The following is a 15,914-nucleotide window of genomic DNA, read 5'->3' as shown; positions in this document are numbered from 1 at the left end:
AACTCTGTGGATTTTAGTACGTTTACAGATACGTGCAACCATCACCACAGTAAATTTTAGAACATAATATTCCATTGTATGAATATATGATATTTTGTTTATGCATCAGATGATGGTCATCTGGGTATTTTTGGCTATTATGAATAATGCTGTCAACATGTTTTCATTTCTCTTTGGTATGTACCCAAGAGTGGATTGCTAGCTAGGTCATATACTGTGTTTAACCACTGAGGAACTGCCAGACTATTTTTTCAAAGTCCCTGCACCATTTTGTACTTCCACCAGCAGTGTATGAAGGTCCTCATTTTTCCACCTCTTCATCAGCACTTTTTTTTTAAGATCTTATCTATTTGACAGAGCACAAGCAGGGGGAGTGGCAGGCAGAGGGAGAGGGAGAAGGCGGCTCCCCGCTGAGCAAGGAACCTGATGCAGGGCTCTATCCCAAGACCCTGGGATCATGGCCTGAGCCAAAGGCAGATGCTTAACTTACTGCACCACCCAGGAGCCCCTCATCAGCACTTTTTATTATCAGACATTGTTTTCTAAAATAACTTATTGAGGTGAAATTCACATAATATAAATCAGCCATTTTTTAAGTGAACAATTCAGTGGTATTTAGTACATTCCCAATATTATACACCCAATCTTTATCTTGTTCCAAAACATTTCCATCCCTGCAGAGTAAAACTACTTATTAAGTAGGTTGTCTGCATTCCCCCTCCCAGTAGCTCCTGGCACCCACCATTCTACTTTCTTTCTCTATGAATTTGACTATTTCAGATGCCTCTAGGAGTCATACAGTATTTGTCTTTTTATGACTGGTTTATTTCAGTTAGTATAATGTCCTCAAGATATATCCGTGTTGTAGCATGAGTTGTAATTTTCTTCCTTGTTAAGGCTGAATGAGCTTCCATTGTATGGACATACCACATTTTGTTTATCCGTTCATCCATTGATGCCCACTTGGGTAGCTTCCACTTTTTAGCTATTGTGAATAATGCTACTATGAACATGAGTGTATGAATATCTCTTCAAGTTTTTAGTTTCATTCTTTTTGTATAGACCCAAAAGTGGAATTGCTGGGTCATATGGTAATTCTGTGTTTAATTTTTTGAGAAATTTGCCATATTTTTCACGGCAGCTGCACCATTTTACATTTCCACCAGCAGTGCATGAGGGAGTTCTGATTTTTCTACATCCTTGCCAGCTTCTTTTCTATTATTATAGTCATCCCAGTGAGTATTGATTGGTACATTCTGGTGGTTTTGACATATATTTCCCTAATGACTAATGATGTTGAGTGTCTTTTAGTGTGCTTATTGGTTGTTATTTGAGTTTTTGATTCTGGCCATCCCAATCATTTGTTTACTGGTCATTTGTTTATCTTCTTTGGTGAAATACTAGTTTAAATCCTTTGCCCATTTTTTTATTTGGATTGTGCTTTTTTGCAATTGGGCCGTAGTTCTTTATACACTCTGGATGCAACTCTCTTATCAGATATTTGCAAATATTTTCTCTCATTCTGTGTGTTTTTGCACTTACTTGATCGTGTTATTTGAACCGTAGTAGTTTTTAATTTTGATTAAGTCTATTTTTTTCTTTGTTGCTTGTACTTTTGCTGTCATATCTAAGAATACACACTGCCAAATCCAAGGTCATGAATATTTATCTGTTTTCTTCTAAGAGTTTTATAGTTTATCTCTTACATTTAGGTCTTTGATCCATTTTGAGTAACTTTTATACATGGTAGGAGGTAGGAGTCTATCCAAAGATCAATTCTCTTGACTGCTATGGGGCGCCTGGGTGGCTCAGTCATTAAGCATCTGACTGGTCCTGGGATCGAGCCCCACATCGGGCTCCCTGCTTCCCCTGCTTGTGTTCCCTCTCTCGCTGTGTCTCTAATAAAATCTTAAAGAAAATCAACTCTCTTAGCAACTTCCAAGTATATAATACGGTATTGTTAACTATAGTCAAATGCTAGATGTTAGATCCCTAAACCTTACTCATCTTATAACTGGAAGTTTGTACTCTTTGACCAACATCTCCCCAATTTCCCCACCCTAACATATGCATCTTAACTATATCAAAATCAGCTTCAGATTTATATTGACTTAATTCCAGTGAGATAAAGAAGTATCCTATGTAGCTGTTTCCTTTTGATCTTTTGAGGTGTATTGTGATACATGTTACATCCATAAGTGTTATAAATCCAACAATTGCATTGCTTTTATAATTCTATGACTTTTAAAGGAGCTGAGAGAAGAAATATATTCAATGTACATCTTTTGTTAATCTTATTTCTGATTCTCTTTATTGGTTCCTGTGGTTTTGAGTTGTCATCTGGAATCATTTCCTTAGCCCAGTACAGCGTTCCTCCTCCTCCTTTTGTGCTGTTTTTGGCAAATATATCACATTTCTGTATGTTTTAGGCTCTATAAAACATTATATATGTATTGTTTTATACAATGGCTTTTTAAATCAGTTAAGGAGAAATAAATACACATTTTATGCTGTCTTTACAGTTATATAATTATCTTTACCAGGGCTCTTTTTTGTGTGTATTTGAATTACTGAGGTCACTTGCTTTTAGTTTGAACTTTTAGTATTTCTTCTAAGATTGGTCTTTTAGCAGCAAATTGTTATTTATTTTGTATTTTTCATTTTTGAAAGATAACTTTGTTGGACACTGAATTCTTAGTTTTGCACTTTGAATATGTTGTTCTACCACCTCTTAGCTTCTATAGTTTCTGATGAGAAGTTGCCTGTTCTTTTTTGGGCTTCTCTCGAGCTTACTGTATGTCTGCATTTATCCTATACTTGGAATTCTTAGAGCTTCCTGGATGTGTGGGTTACTATTTTTTAAATAAATTTGGGAAGCTTTCAGCCTTTATCATTTTTTTCTGCTTCTCTGTGTGTGCTGAATGATGTTCACAGATCCCTGAAGCTCTTAATTTTTCTTCATTCCTTTTTCTGTGTTCTTCAGGTTCCACAGTCTGTCCCAAGTTTGCTAATTCTTTTTTTCTTCACCAGTTCAGATCTGTTTTGTCCTTCTGGTGAATTTTTCATTTGTTAACTGTACTTTTTTATTCCAGGTCTGTGTTCAGATACCACCTACTCCCTCTTGTTACTGAATTTTAGTAGGTTTTCCTGAATAGTTCATTTTATATATGCCCTTTGGACCATTTCCAGAGACTTGAAATGGCTGTTTATATGATTTTCACCAGTTTGGGGAGAAGGTTCACAGAGCTCTTCAAAATACTTTGAAATCAATTTCTCTCTCAGAATACTCTTATTCTTTGACAGGTCACAAAAGAAGACAAGTCCTTCCAGAATATTATGCGTTGTTATAGGACTCAGCCACAGGCCCGGAGCCAGGTAACTACATTTTCTCTCAGGGCTGAAAATAAAACTTAAAGTGTTCAATAAATATAAAAAATTAACCACAGTTGATTCTGTGGCCTTTTCTCCAGGCTAAAAACTAGGATTCTACGTTAAGGAAGTCTTGTCTTTAATACTCTTTAATCACTGAAAGACAGCTTTACATCTTCATTAGTTTAAGTCCTCTTTTCTCCAAAAGGTGAGGAGTGAAATATTTGATTCCTCCTTCATTTGGATAATCCCAAGATAGATGTCAATTTAGGAAGTTGTTTGGTTTCTGTGTACCTTTCAGGCTGGTTTAGAAAACAGTACATTTAACCAAGACAACATTAAATGAAAACTTAAAATGAGTTTTATCTTTAATACTATTCAAGGAGTAGGTATGCAAGATCTTTGTATCTGACTTAGAATAACTTGATTTTATGGTTGGGTGCTAGCACTGCCCTTTATATTATAGTATTAACGGGCCATAGTTGAAATTTGAAGCCAGACAGGCCCCAGTGGAAATCCCGGCTGTTATTTAACAGATATATGACCTTGGCTGCATATATTAATCTCCCTGAGGACAACAGCTCTTACTACATAGAGCCACTGTGAGAATTTAATAACATGTCAAGGTCCTGTAGGCCAAGATGTGCTCAATAAATCTGTCCCCTTCTCATGGTCTCTCTAAAGGTGTATAGAAGTGTTTTGATAAAAGGGAAAAGGAAAAGAAGAAATTCTGGCAGCAGTGATAGCAGAAGCCATCAGAATTCTCCAACAGAACTAAACAAAGACAGAAGTAAGTGTTTAGGGTCTTTATGAACACTTGCAAAATTAGGAGCTTCTCACTTTTTAGGCCTTTTAGACTAAGGGTTTTTTTAGATGAAGGATTACTAAATGAAATCACAATTATATTAAAATATTGGCAAAAAATTTGTTGGAACAATAAACAGAATCCTAAATTTAGTGGCAAAGTTGTTGGCCCTTCCTCCCGCAGCTTCGAGGCACATTGTGCATAGCATTTTTCTCCAGGGAAATTAGAGAAGGTTTCAGGCAGGAATTTCTTGGCCTGAGTTCCAGAAAAGTCTGGCGTGCCAACTGAAAGCATGCTATGGAAATACCAGCCCTAATTGTTGATTTGCATCACTTAATGCAGGGCACAGGTCCTAGAAAATTTGGTGTAATTTATTAGTGAAAACTACTCGGTGAGCCTTTGCATGGTGGGGGGTGAAGTTAATACTTAGGCGTGTCTGTGCTTTGCTCCCTGGGATGAAGAACAGAGTGCCCGTTTGCTGCCATTAAACAAGTACAGTGGGTAGCTGTTGGCCTTTCTCTTACTGAATTTTCTTCTGAAAACAATCGTGCATGAGTAGTCTTTCTGTCGAACACCCTCTGTTCTACCTGCTGCAGCCAGCAGAGACTCCAGTCCCGTCATGAGGTCGAGCAGCACCTTGCCGGCTCCACAGCCTAGCAGCGCCCCTCCTACGCCAACTCGCCTCACAGGTGCCAACAGTGACATGGAAGAGGAGGAGAGGGGAGACCTCATTCAGTTCTACAACAGTATCTACATAAAGCAAATTAAAACCTTTGCCATGAAGTACTCACAGGCAAACGTAGTAAGTTTGACAGGGATTATTTCGTACTTTTTTCACTTGTGAGGGAGGAGAAATAACTTAGGTTGAGCTAGTCTTAGACATCATTTTTTGTTAAATAAAACTGAGGAAATCTCTAACAGAGATTATTAACATGCCTAACCGACAGAATTTCTTTTTATTGTGAAACATTAAACCAGATGGTATTTGGATTCCCTACAAATTACTGTAATACAGGAGAGCGAGTGCATGCATTCACGTCCAAAACTTACCAGCTACGGTAACCTTCCAAGTTCCTTGACTTTCTCTCTGCCTCTTGTCTCTTCATATATCAAATGGGAATAGGAGTAGACCCTAGCTTATAGGGTTGCTGTGGGGATTAAATGCCATAATGTATTAAAAATGCTTAAAACAGTGACGGGCACAAAATAAGCACTTAAGTGTTATTTGTATGGTTTTAAGTGTAATTGTGGCTGCTAATACATTACTGTTTACTCTTCAAAAAGCTGCTCCTTTAGTATATACCTCTCCACTCTTTCAATAAAAACAACCATTTTCATAAAAAATACCTGGTTAGAAATTTCGTTACCTTTCTTAGGAATACGGATTTTTTTTTTTAAACAGATGGATGCTCCTCCACTCTCTCCCTATCCATTTGTAAGGACAGGTTCTCCTCGCCGAATACAGCTATCTCAAAATCATCCTGTCTACATTTCTCCACATAAAAATGAAACAATGCTTTCTCCTCGAGAAAAGATTTTCTACTACTTCAGCAACAGTCCTTCAAAGGTGAGCCTAACATAAATCTTGGCCTTTATTAATCCCAGAATGCCTAGGATGCTGGAATTGGGGTTAATGGGAAATGCTCAGTACTCACATGAGTGATGGGAACTACCAGGGAAAAGTGACCAGTAAGTCCCAGTGGAGCAAAAACCAGGGGCTGGGGGGAGAACGTTAAGGCTGGAAGTAAAGGATTTAGATTTATTTTCATTGCTTTTCCTATTTGTGCATTTATAGTTCACTCTCCTGTAAATCTGGAGTTTTATGGTTTTTACTCCATTTAAAATCCAAATTTTTGTTAGGAAAATTTGGATTTCTAAACTGATTATAGAGTGTGTTTCTGGGACAGGTAGTGTCTCTGTCCTTTGGATTCTTTGTCTAAGGGGAGAAATGGACATTTTGTATAATGCAGTGTGATAGTCCTATTTAGTACAGATTTGTGTGGCAGCATCTGCCTCCGTCTGTGATGGGGAGGGAAGCTTGCATGAGGCCTTAATGGAAGAAAAGCAAGCAAGATGCTGAGGTGTGGAAGGAAGGGCTATCCAGGAAGCACCAGAAAAGGAAAGAAAACAATGTCCTTGAGGCAGTAAGACTAGATCACTGGGAATCATGTGCTGTGTTTAGGAGTACAACTCGATCCTAAAGCCCCTTACGTGATGCTCATATTGAGAAAGAAACACACATAACCAAAAAACCAATGTCAGTATCATGAGGAGAGGTTAGATGGGGAGGGTACTGTTCTAGAGTGAAGGGGACTAAAGAGACAAGACACCCAAATGCAGTGCATGATCTTTGATTGGATCCTGCACAGAAAAGCACAGCTATCAAGGACATTTTTGGGACAAGTGGGAAAATTTAATGTGGACTTCAATGTTAAATCTTTAAATTTCTGTTTAATTCCTTTGGTATTGATGATAGTACTGGATTATGTAGGAGAATGTTTAAAATATTCAGAGGTACAATGTGACTTTCAAATGGTTCAGCTAAAAAAATTATAGAGAGAGAACAAATGTGGTAAAATGTTACTGATTACTGGGTGTTCAATGCACTATTCTTTCAACTTTTAAAGTAAAAAGTTGGGGAAAACGAGTAAGAAAGCAGCAAAACTCTTAGAAAATGGAAAGCCTTTTCCATTTTCTGTTACAGTAGTAACGAAGCTGTCACATGCTTTGAGTAAACGTATCCCTTGTAGAAACTCCAGTTAACCTGAATAACAAAGACATACTGATGTTTCTAAACAGGAAGACCAGATATTTAAAGATAGTTTTCTCCAGGGCAGCTGGATGGCTCAGTTGGTTAAGCGACTGCCTTCGGCTCAGGTCATGATCCTGGAGTCCCGGGATCGAGTCCCGCATCGGGCTCCCTGCTCAGCGGGGAGTCTGCTTCTCCCTCTGACACTCCCCCCCTCTCATGCTCTATCTCATTCTCTCTCTCAAATAAACAAATAAAATCTTAAAAAAGATTATCCTTAAAAAAGTTTTCTCCAACCACTGCATAGGCTTGATCTGATTCCAATGATATTGCCAATGGGATTGTGAAAGCTGGGAACATAAATTAACAATAGCCCCAAAAGCACTGGAGGAGATGACTGACAGTCCCTCTAATATAGGCACAGCTCAGAGATATTGCAGGTTCAGGTCCAGACCACTACAGTGAAGCCAGTTAAATGAATTTTTGGATTTCCCAGTGCATATAAAAGTTACATTTATACTATACTATTGTCTGTTAAGTGTGAGTTATATCTAAAAAAAAAAGTGTTCATACCTTAATTAAAAAATATGCTAACCATTTAGCTGAGCTTTCAGTGAATCATAATCACCAAAGATCACCATAACAAATATAATTAAAAACTTTGTATCAAATTTTGGTAATTGTCTCAAGATTTCAAAGACAAAGTAACAAACCCCACTGGAAAATGTCACTGATACACATTATCTGTGAAGCACAATAAAGCAAAGTATGCCTGTGTTAGATAGTCACCCTATAACCAAATAAATTCCATCTGGATTAAAGAGTTAAATGGAAAAAAGTGAATACTCAGTAATACAAGTCAGAGTACTCAATTCAAAAGAAAAAGGAAAAAGGAAAAAAACACATGGGAAAATAGCAAACAAATAGCAATTAAATGTATATGGTCTAAATATACCAATTAAAAGGTAGAAATTGTAAGACCGGACACAAAAGCAAGATCTATTTACTGCTTACAAGTAACCCACTTTAAATATCGAGACACACGCAGTTTAAAGTAAAAGGATGGTAACTCAGATATCCCATTAACTGATGAATAAGTGCATGTCCATACAGTGGAATATTACTCTAATAAAAAGTACTGACACATGCTACAATATGGATGGCCCCTGAAAACATTATGGTAAGTGAAAGTAGTCACAAAAGGATAAATATTATATGATGCCATTTATATGAAATGTCCAGAATGGGCAAATTTATAGAAGCACAAAGTGGATTAGTGATTGCCTAGGTCTGGGAGGAATGGAGGGTTTCTGTTAATGGGCACATGTGGTACTGAATTGAACAATTAAATGTGGTAATGACTGCACAACTCTAGGAACATACTAAAAACCATGGACTTGTACACCTCAAATGGGTGAATTGTATGGTATGTGAACTATATCCCAATAAAACGGTTTTTTTAAAAAAGGTAAAAGGATGGAAAAGGTTATAATCTGCTAACAGTAATTAATGCAGCCACTCCCAACTTTCATATCATTAATAAGAACATTATCACTGATAATGAAGGTCATTTCCCAGTCACAGGGCATAAAATCCTAAATAGAAAAAGAAATTTATAATCCAGAGATTTCAACATCATTGACAGAACAAGTAAACAGAAAAAAATCACTAAGGATATTCAAGATGTGAACAACCAAATTGGCTGACATTTATAGAACACTCCAGCAGCATCAGGTGCACATGGAACATTTACTGAGAGAGACCACATTGAGGACTATAAAAAAAAAATTTTTAAGGATTCAAATAATGTATTTTTTTTACCACAACAGAATCAAATCAGAAATCAGTAACAGAGATACCTGAAAACCCCCCAATTTTTGCAAACTAAATTGCATATTTCTGAGTCAAAGAAGAAAAGAAATTAGAAAGTATTTTGAACTAAATGAAAATGAAAGCCTGACATACCAAAATTTGTGGGACGCAGCAAGAGGAGTGCTAAGAGAGGGAAATTTATAGCACTAAAATACTTATGTGAGAAAAGAAGAAAGGTCCCAAATTAGTGACCTAAGATTTCACCCTAAACAACTAGACAAAAAGGCAGGAATCAGTGAAATAGACAAAATACAGAAAATTAAGACCATTAAAAACCAGGGTTTTTTGTGCAGAGCTGTATCAGTATTTTAAAAATCTTCTCAGACTAATCAGGATTAAAAAAGAAATGATGAATCACTAAGATCAGAAATGGGAGCTATCAGTACAGGTCCTACAGATATTAAGAATATATAATGAAGGTTAAACAACTTTTTGCCAATAAATGTAATACTGCAGATGAAATGGATGAATTCCTTGAAAGACACAGACTTCTAAAACATACTCAACAAGTAATCTCAGTGACCCTGTATCTATTAAATGAACTGAATTTGTAATTTAAAAAATTCTACCAAATACTTAAGGAAGATACAGTTGACCCTTGCACAACATGGGGGTTAGGACACCATGCCCCATGCAGTTAAACATCTGTGTATAACTTTTGACTCCCCAAAAGTTAACTATTAATAGCCTACTATTGACTGGAAACCCTACCGAGAACATAAACAGCTAACTAACATGTATTCTGTATATATATTATGTACTGTATTCTTAAAATAAATGAAAATATTAAAATCATCAAAAAAAAAAAATCAAGTATAAGTTGACCCATTCAGGTCAAACCCATATTGTTCAATAGTCAACTGTAATGCCAGTTCTATACAAACTCTTCTAAAAAGTGAAGGTGATAATTTATCGCAGTAGTTGAAGAAAAAACATTTGACAAAATAAAACCTTTATTCATGATAAAACCTCTCAGGAACTTCCTCAATCTGATCCAGACTGCATACCAAAAATATCTGCACCTACCATCATACTTAGAGAGAAGGCATTTAGATGTCCACTACTAAGATCAGGAACAAGGCAAGGATATCTGCTCTCACCACTCCTATTGAACATAACTCTAGGCCCTCACATATATAAGGCAAGATAAAGAAGGCATACAGACTGAAAAGGAAAAAATAAAACTGTCTCTATTCACACATGATTTTCTCTATAGAAAGATCAAAATCTAAAAAATGTTAGTGGAGGGCGCCTGGGTGGCTCAGTTGGTTAAGCGACTGCCTTCGGCTCAGGTCATGATCCTGGAGTCCCGGGATCGAGTCCCGCATCGGGCTCCCTGCTCGGCAGGGAGCCTGCTTCTCCCTCTGACCCTCCCCCCTCTCATTCTCTCTGTCTCAAATAAATAAATAAAATCTTTAAAAAAAAAAAATGTTAGTGGAACTAGTAAGATTAGCAAGGTTATATGACTAATACATAAAAATCAAATTTGGGGCACCTGGGTGGCTCAGTCGGTTAAGCATCTGCCTTCAGCTCAGGTCATTATCCCAGGGTCCCGGGATCGAGCCCCGTATCGGGCTCCGTGCTCAGCAGGGAGCCTGCTTCTCCCTCTCCCTGCCTGTCTGCCTACTTGTGATCTGTCAAATAAATAAAATCTTTAAAAAAAAATCAAATTTATTTCTATATACTAGCAACAAGTAAGGAGTAAAAATTTTCTAAAGCACCGTAACATTAAATACTTCGAAGGGTACCTGACTGGCTCAGTCAGTAAGCATCCAGCTCTTGATCTCAGCTCAGGTCTTGATCTCAGGGTTGTGAGTTCAAGCCCCATACTGGACAAAAAACAAAACAACTTAGGGATAAGTTTTGACAAAAGATGTACAAGACTCATATCCCGAGACCTATGCAACACTGGTGAAGGAAAGACTGAAAATGGAGAAATTCCATGTTCATGAATTGGATGACATTTTCAAGATGTCCGTTTTCTTCCACTTGATCTATATATTCAATCCAATTCCTGACAAAGTCCCAGCAGAATTATCTGTGCAACAAACTGGTTCCAAAATGTATATGAAAATGCAAAGGAACTAGAATAATTAAAACAATTTTGAAAAAGTTGGAAGACCCACACTATCTGATTTCAAGACTTCACTAATGAAGCTATGGTAATCAAGACAATGTGGTATTGGTGAAAGGACAGACATACAAATCGATAGAATAAAATCCAGAAATAGACCACATATACATGGTCAACTGATTGTCAACAAAGGTGCAAAAGTAATTTAGTTGTTCAACAGATGGTGCTGAACTAGATAACCATATACAAATAGTAAACTTGCACCCATACTCTGTACCACATATAAAAATGAATCAAAATGGACCATGGACCCAAGTGTAAAACTTACGAAACTTCGAGGAGAAACCATAGGGGAACAAAATCTTTGTGAACATGGTTTACACAAAGACTTCTTAGAAGATAACAGAATCAAAAGCACAATCCATAAAAGACTGATAAATCGAACTTCCATCAAAATTAAGAATTCCTGCTCTTTAAAAGATAGAAAAAACAAGCCGCAAACTGGGAGAAAAGTTTACAAACCTCTTATCTGATAAAGGATTTATTTCTGCAACTATAAAGGATTATCAAAATGCAAAAGGAAAGCCAACCAACCAAATTTAAAATCAGACAAAAGATTTAACACACTTCATTCATTACATGCCTATTAGGATGGCTAAAACCAAAAAATGACAGTAACAAATTCTGGCAATGATGTGGAGCACTTGGAACTTTTATATATCCCTAGTGAGAATGCAGAATGATTCAGCATAGCTCTAACACCTGGAAAATAGTTTGGCATTTTCTTATAAACATGCCCTTATGGTATAACCAGTAATTTCACTTCTAGGTATTCACCCAAGGTTCATACAAAAACATGTACATGAACATTTAAGACTATTCCTAATTGCCAAAAAATGGGAAACAACCCAGATGTCCTCCAGCTGGCTAACAGATAAGCAGACCTGTGGTACACCCGGATAATGGCCAACTGCTTTGCCGTAAAGGGGAACAAACTACTGATACACCCAGCAACACAGACGAACCTTAAGTACATTGGTGCTTTAGTGAAAGACACTGGATTATGGTAGGCCACTTACTGTAGGGTTTCATTTCTATGAAATTCTAGAAAAGGCAAACTATAGGGACAGGGAGCATAACATCATCAGTGCTTGCTGGCTGGGGGTGAGTAGCTTAACTAGCAATGTGGGAATTTTGGGGAATGAAGAAACTGTTCTTCACTGTGGTAGTTACATGATTGTCAAAACATTCACCAGTGTACAATTTATATGGGTGAATTTTACTGTAGGTAAACCTTTAAAAAATGACATTTTGTGCAAAAAAAGATCAAGCATCTAGATTGGTGGCTTTCAATCTTGCCTATCACCACCTGGAAAGATTAAAAAACATTGCATAGAATTAGGAGTTTCTCCAATAAATAATAGCAAAATTAGACTGTTGAAGAAACATTTGTCATCATGACTTAATAGATGATAGCTGAGATCAGAAGTACCTTGAGTCTAGAACCAACCTGTAATAGTCTAACATTTACACACTACCATGAGAAAAGAATTCTAAATTACCACGCAAGGTAATTAACATGATTTGGGATCATTAGTGACACTTGTCAGGGCAGTTTCAGTGGACTGGTACAGTCTGTTGAGTATTGTTAACATTGTTTGTAGTATTAAACAACTGGGAGGAAAAAATACATTAATAGGGGATTAAACTATGATAGACATACAATATAGCAACTAAAGAGATGTGCATATATACTGATATGGGATATATACTGATATATATGCTGATAAGATCTAAGATGCAGTGTCAGTTGAACAAATATTCCAAACAACACATAAAATATGCCATTTCCATTTTTTTTAAGTAGGCTCCACACCCAGCATGGAGCCCAACATGGCACTTGAACTCACGACCCTGAGATTAAGACCTGAGCTGAGATCAAGGGTTGGATGCTTAACTGACTGAGCTTATCCAGGCACCCCTGCCGTTTCATTTTTTTTTTTTTTTTAAACCTCACTTTAGATAGTATTAACATTTCTAGTGAGTGCATTCGTAGATAGAAAGCAGAGGCTATAAGTAAGCCTGATTTGTTCAGTGAATGAAAAAGTAACAGGTGTCCCAGGAACTGGTGAGGACAAGAAATCTCAGCATATATCTGTATGAATTTTTTTTTTTGGAATAAGAATTTATTCGTGTTCTAAATATGTACATATTGTGTAAATAGTGATGTGTAAGATGTGTATTGTATATAAATTATATGTAATTTAACACATTAATGTACTATATATTAACGTATGGTATAAATGTGCTATGTACATTAAGTTATAGTTATACACTTATTTCATATAATATGTAGACACTATATACAAATAACATTTATACAATAACAATTTAAGGAATATTCAAGTAAATAGGAAACTAGAGATTGGGAATGCAAGTGGGTAGAAGAGAAAGTCAAAGGAAAGCTTTCTTAAGGTGGTTAAGATTTGAGAAGGTGCATATGCTAATAAGAACACTGGTGATTTTATTTAAAACCTCAAAAATTTTTAAATAAAGAATAAAATATGAATAAAATAAGTCTAGGATTAGCTTTAAAACAATCTGGTGAATGGGAAATGAATGAGGGTATAGATCAAGTAAGACTGGCCAAAATTGGTGCAGTGGGGTGGTAGTTATGGGAGGATTCATTACTCTTCTCTGCCTACTTTCCTGTTTGAGATTTTCTGTTAAAAAACCCAGGTGAATATGGTGAGTATATTTTCCATAAGGAAACATGGATAGTGAAGCAAAGCAGCATGTGAAAAAAAATTTGTGACCAACAAACTACCAGAAAATAACGTGGCAACTGACTTTTGGGGCTTTGGAGAAACTTAATGCTAAAGGCACTATATATAGGTCCAGTCTCACTAGCATCCAGGCAGTTTTTCCTCAATCAGGGTTCCTCACATTAACCACAGAACACAGAAAATAATTTGCCAAATTTTTCTCAATTCTCCCAAGGATGAAAAATAACTAGTACCTTCTAGATCATACTAATAAATTACCTACAATGGATACCTTAGGGAATTAAGGCTTACTTGTACTGTGAAATTCCAGTTGAGAACTGCTAAAAAAAATGAGTAACACTAGACTGAAAAGGGCATAATACTGTATAAAATCACACTATTTTTTAAAAAAGAAAAACGGAGATGTGTGGAATTGACTAACTATGGCATAGCAAGGTAATGCTCCATAACTATTGTAGAAAAAAAAAATCACAAATTTGCAAACTCTTATTTTTGGAAAAGTGTACATCAGAATCACCCCTGGAGCTTGTTAAAAAATAGAAATACTCTGCCCTCCAACCCAGATAGTCATCAGTGTTGGCCGGCTGAGAAGTGAAATCGGGAGGATATATAATTTAGTAGGTCTTTTCTTTATAAAGATGTTCAAACTCTTTAAGTTAAATTCTTAACTCATTTGAGGTTCTTTGACTTACCACTGAACTCTGCGTATTAGAATTTAAAGTTTTGTATTTTTTTTCCCCCCACTCTAGAGATTGAGAGAAATTAACAGTATGATACGGACAGGAGAAACTCCAACCAAAAAGAGAGGGATTCTTTTGGAAGATGGAAGTGAATCACCCGCAAAAAGAATTTGCCCGGAAAATCATTCTGCCTTATTACGCCGTCTCCAAGATGTAGCTAATGACCGAGGGGCTCACTGAGGTTAGTCTGTTGTACTGAAACTGTCTTTTCACAAACTCTGTTCAGCAGCACCATTAAATGCATGCTAGATTATGGGGCTTTTCCCAATCTTCTGGTATCCTTGGGATATCTCTACTCATCCCAACTGCCTTTTTCCTACCACTCAGTGCTTGCCATCAAGGCTGCTTAGAATCCAAACACGGATGTTTTAACTCTTCAGCAACGCTTTTGCAAGTATTACAGGGAACAGAGCGTGCTCAAATATATGTGTAAGAGGTCTCTGTTGACGTACTCTGGCAGAGGGACTGGGTTTCTGTTCATTCCTTCCTGTTTTGTGGTCAGCTTCTGGCCCTCATGAAAAGCAAAACAAAAACTTAGGTGTTTGTCCCAAAACGCTTGGTAGGAGTTAGGAGGTTTTTGCATTCCTGAAACAGAACAAGGGAGAGAGCCCAGATCTGGAGCTCCTAGATTATTATCCCAAGTCTCCCGTTCCCTTTGTGTAATTCTTCCCTCTCCCCGTTAGGTGTGGTACAGTGTGGTAAGTGCTGGATTGTTTGGTGTGCAATGTGTGAGTGAACTTGTAATAAGAAGTGGCACTTTAGGGCTGTAAGAAGCATGATTTTGTAACCCAGATGTTGCTGTATATTTGCGATGGCACTTTCTACAATGTGAACTTTATGAAGTACAAAACTTCCAGGCTAAACATGCAATATCATCTTTGATGCTTTTGTACTTTTTTTTAAACTGTTCAAGCCCCAGTAGCCACCTTTGGGCATGTGTTTTAAATTATCCAGTTTTTTGTTGTTAATAAGGATCAGTTGGCTAAGTAAAGATTGTAAATCAAGCTGAATTAAGGGAATATGAAAAATTATGACCTCTTCTTTAGGAGGTAGTTATCTGAAAGACATGTGTCTATTAAGGTGATAAATTTAAGATATCTTTGGGTGTGTTCCTGGCAGTTTAAAAAACAGATTGGAGAATTTAGGTTTTTATTAGTACATAGTACCATTTATAAAAATTAGAAATGTTATTTAACAGCTATTGAATTATCTATATATACCTTTATTAATCACTATTCCAGCAGTTTTAAAGTTGAATGAATAATCTTATTAGGGAGAAAATTCAATTGTAAATTGAATCAGTATAAACCAAGTTACTGGGTAACTTCATATTGCTCTGAAAGAAATATGGAACTTACACTGTTCAGTTAGAATAGTGGTGCAAAAATATTTATAAAACCTCTCAAGATACTTACTGCTACTGTAATTTTATATGAAAATAAGTGTATTTTTCAATAAAGCATTTATAAGTTAATCTTTGTTTAGTTATATTGAGAAAGGGGTAGTTTCCTGCATAAAT

At 36.5% G+C, this 15,914-nt stretch overlaps 1 protein-coding gene across 2 annotated transcripts in view; it reads left to right on the top strand.

The window, feature by feature from the left end:
* RBL2 (RB transcriptional corepressor like 2) overlaps window positions 1–15,869 on the top strand; it is a 49,962-nt gene extending 34,093 nt beyond the window's left edge. For both annotated transcript variants that reach the window (XM_045891112.3, XM_045891113.3), the window contains exons 18-22: window positions 3,304–3,375; window positions 4,054–4,159; window positions 4,771–4,976; window positions 5,577–5,741; window positions 14,405–15,869. In XM_045891112.3, the coding sequence (XP_045747068.1) occupies window positions 3,304–3,375; window positions 4,054–4,159; window positions 4,771–4,976; window positions 5,577–5,741; window positions 14,405–14,575 (720 nt within the window). In that variant the 3' untranslated portion in view covers window positions 14,576–15,869. The remainder of the gene's footprint in view (window positions 1–3,303; window positions 3,376–4,053; window positions 4,160–4,770; window positions 4,977–5,576; window positions 5,742–14,404) is intronic.
* Window positions 15,870–15,914: the final 45 nt, after the last annotated feature.

This window comes from Mirounga angustirostris, unplaced genomic scaffold (genome assembly GCF_029215605.1).
Source record: "Mirounga angustirostris isolate CCGP_5_RB_7025 unplaced genomic scaffold, mMirAng1.0.hap1 SCAF_16, whole genome shotgun sequence".
In the NCBI taxonomy this organism is placed as follows: domain Eukaryota; kingdom Metazoa; phylum Chordata; class Mammalia; order Carnivora; family Phocidae; genus Mirounga; species Mirounga angustirostris.
Note: the sequence above shows the minus strand (reverse complement) of the source record. Positions and strands in the feature narration are given on the sequence as shown.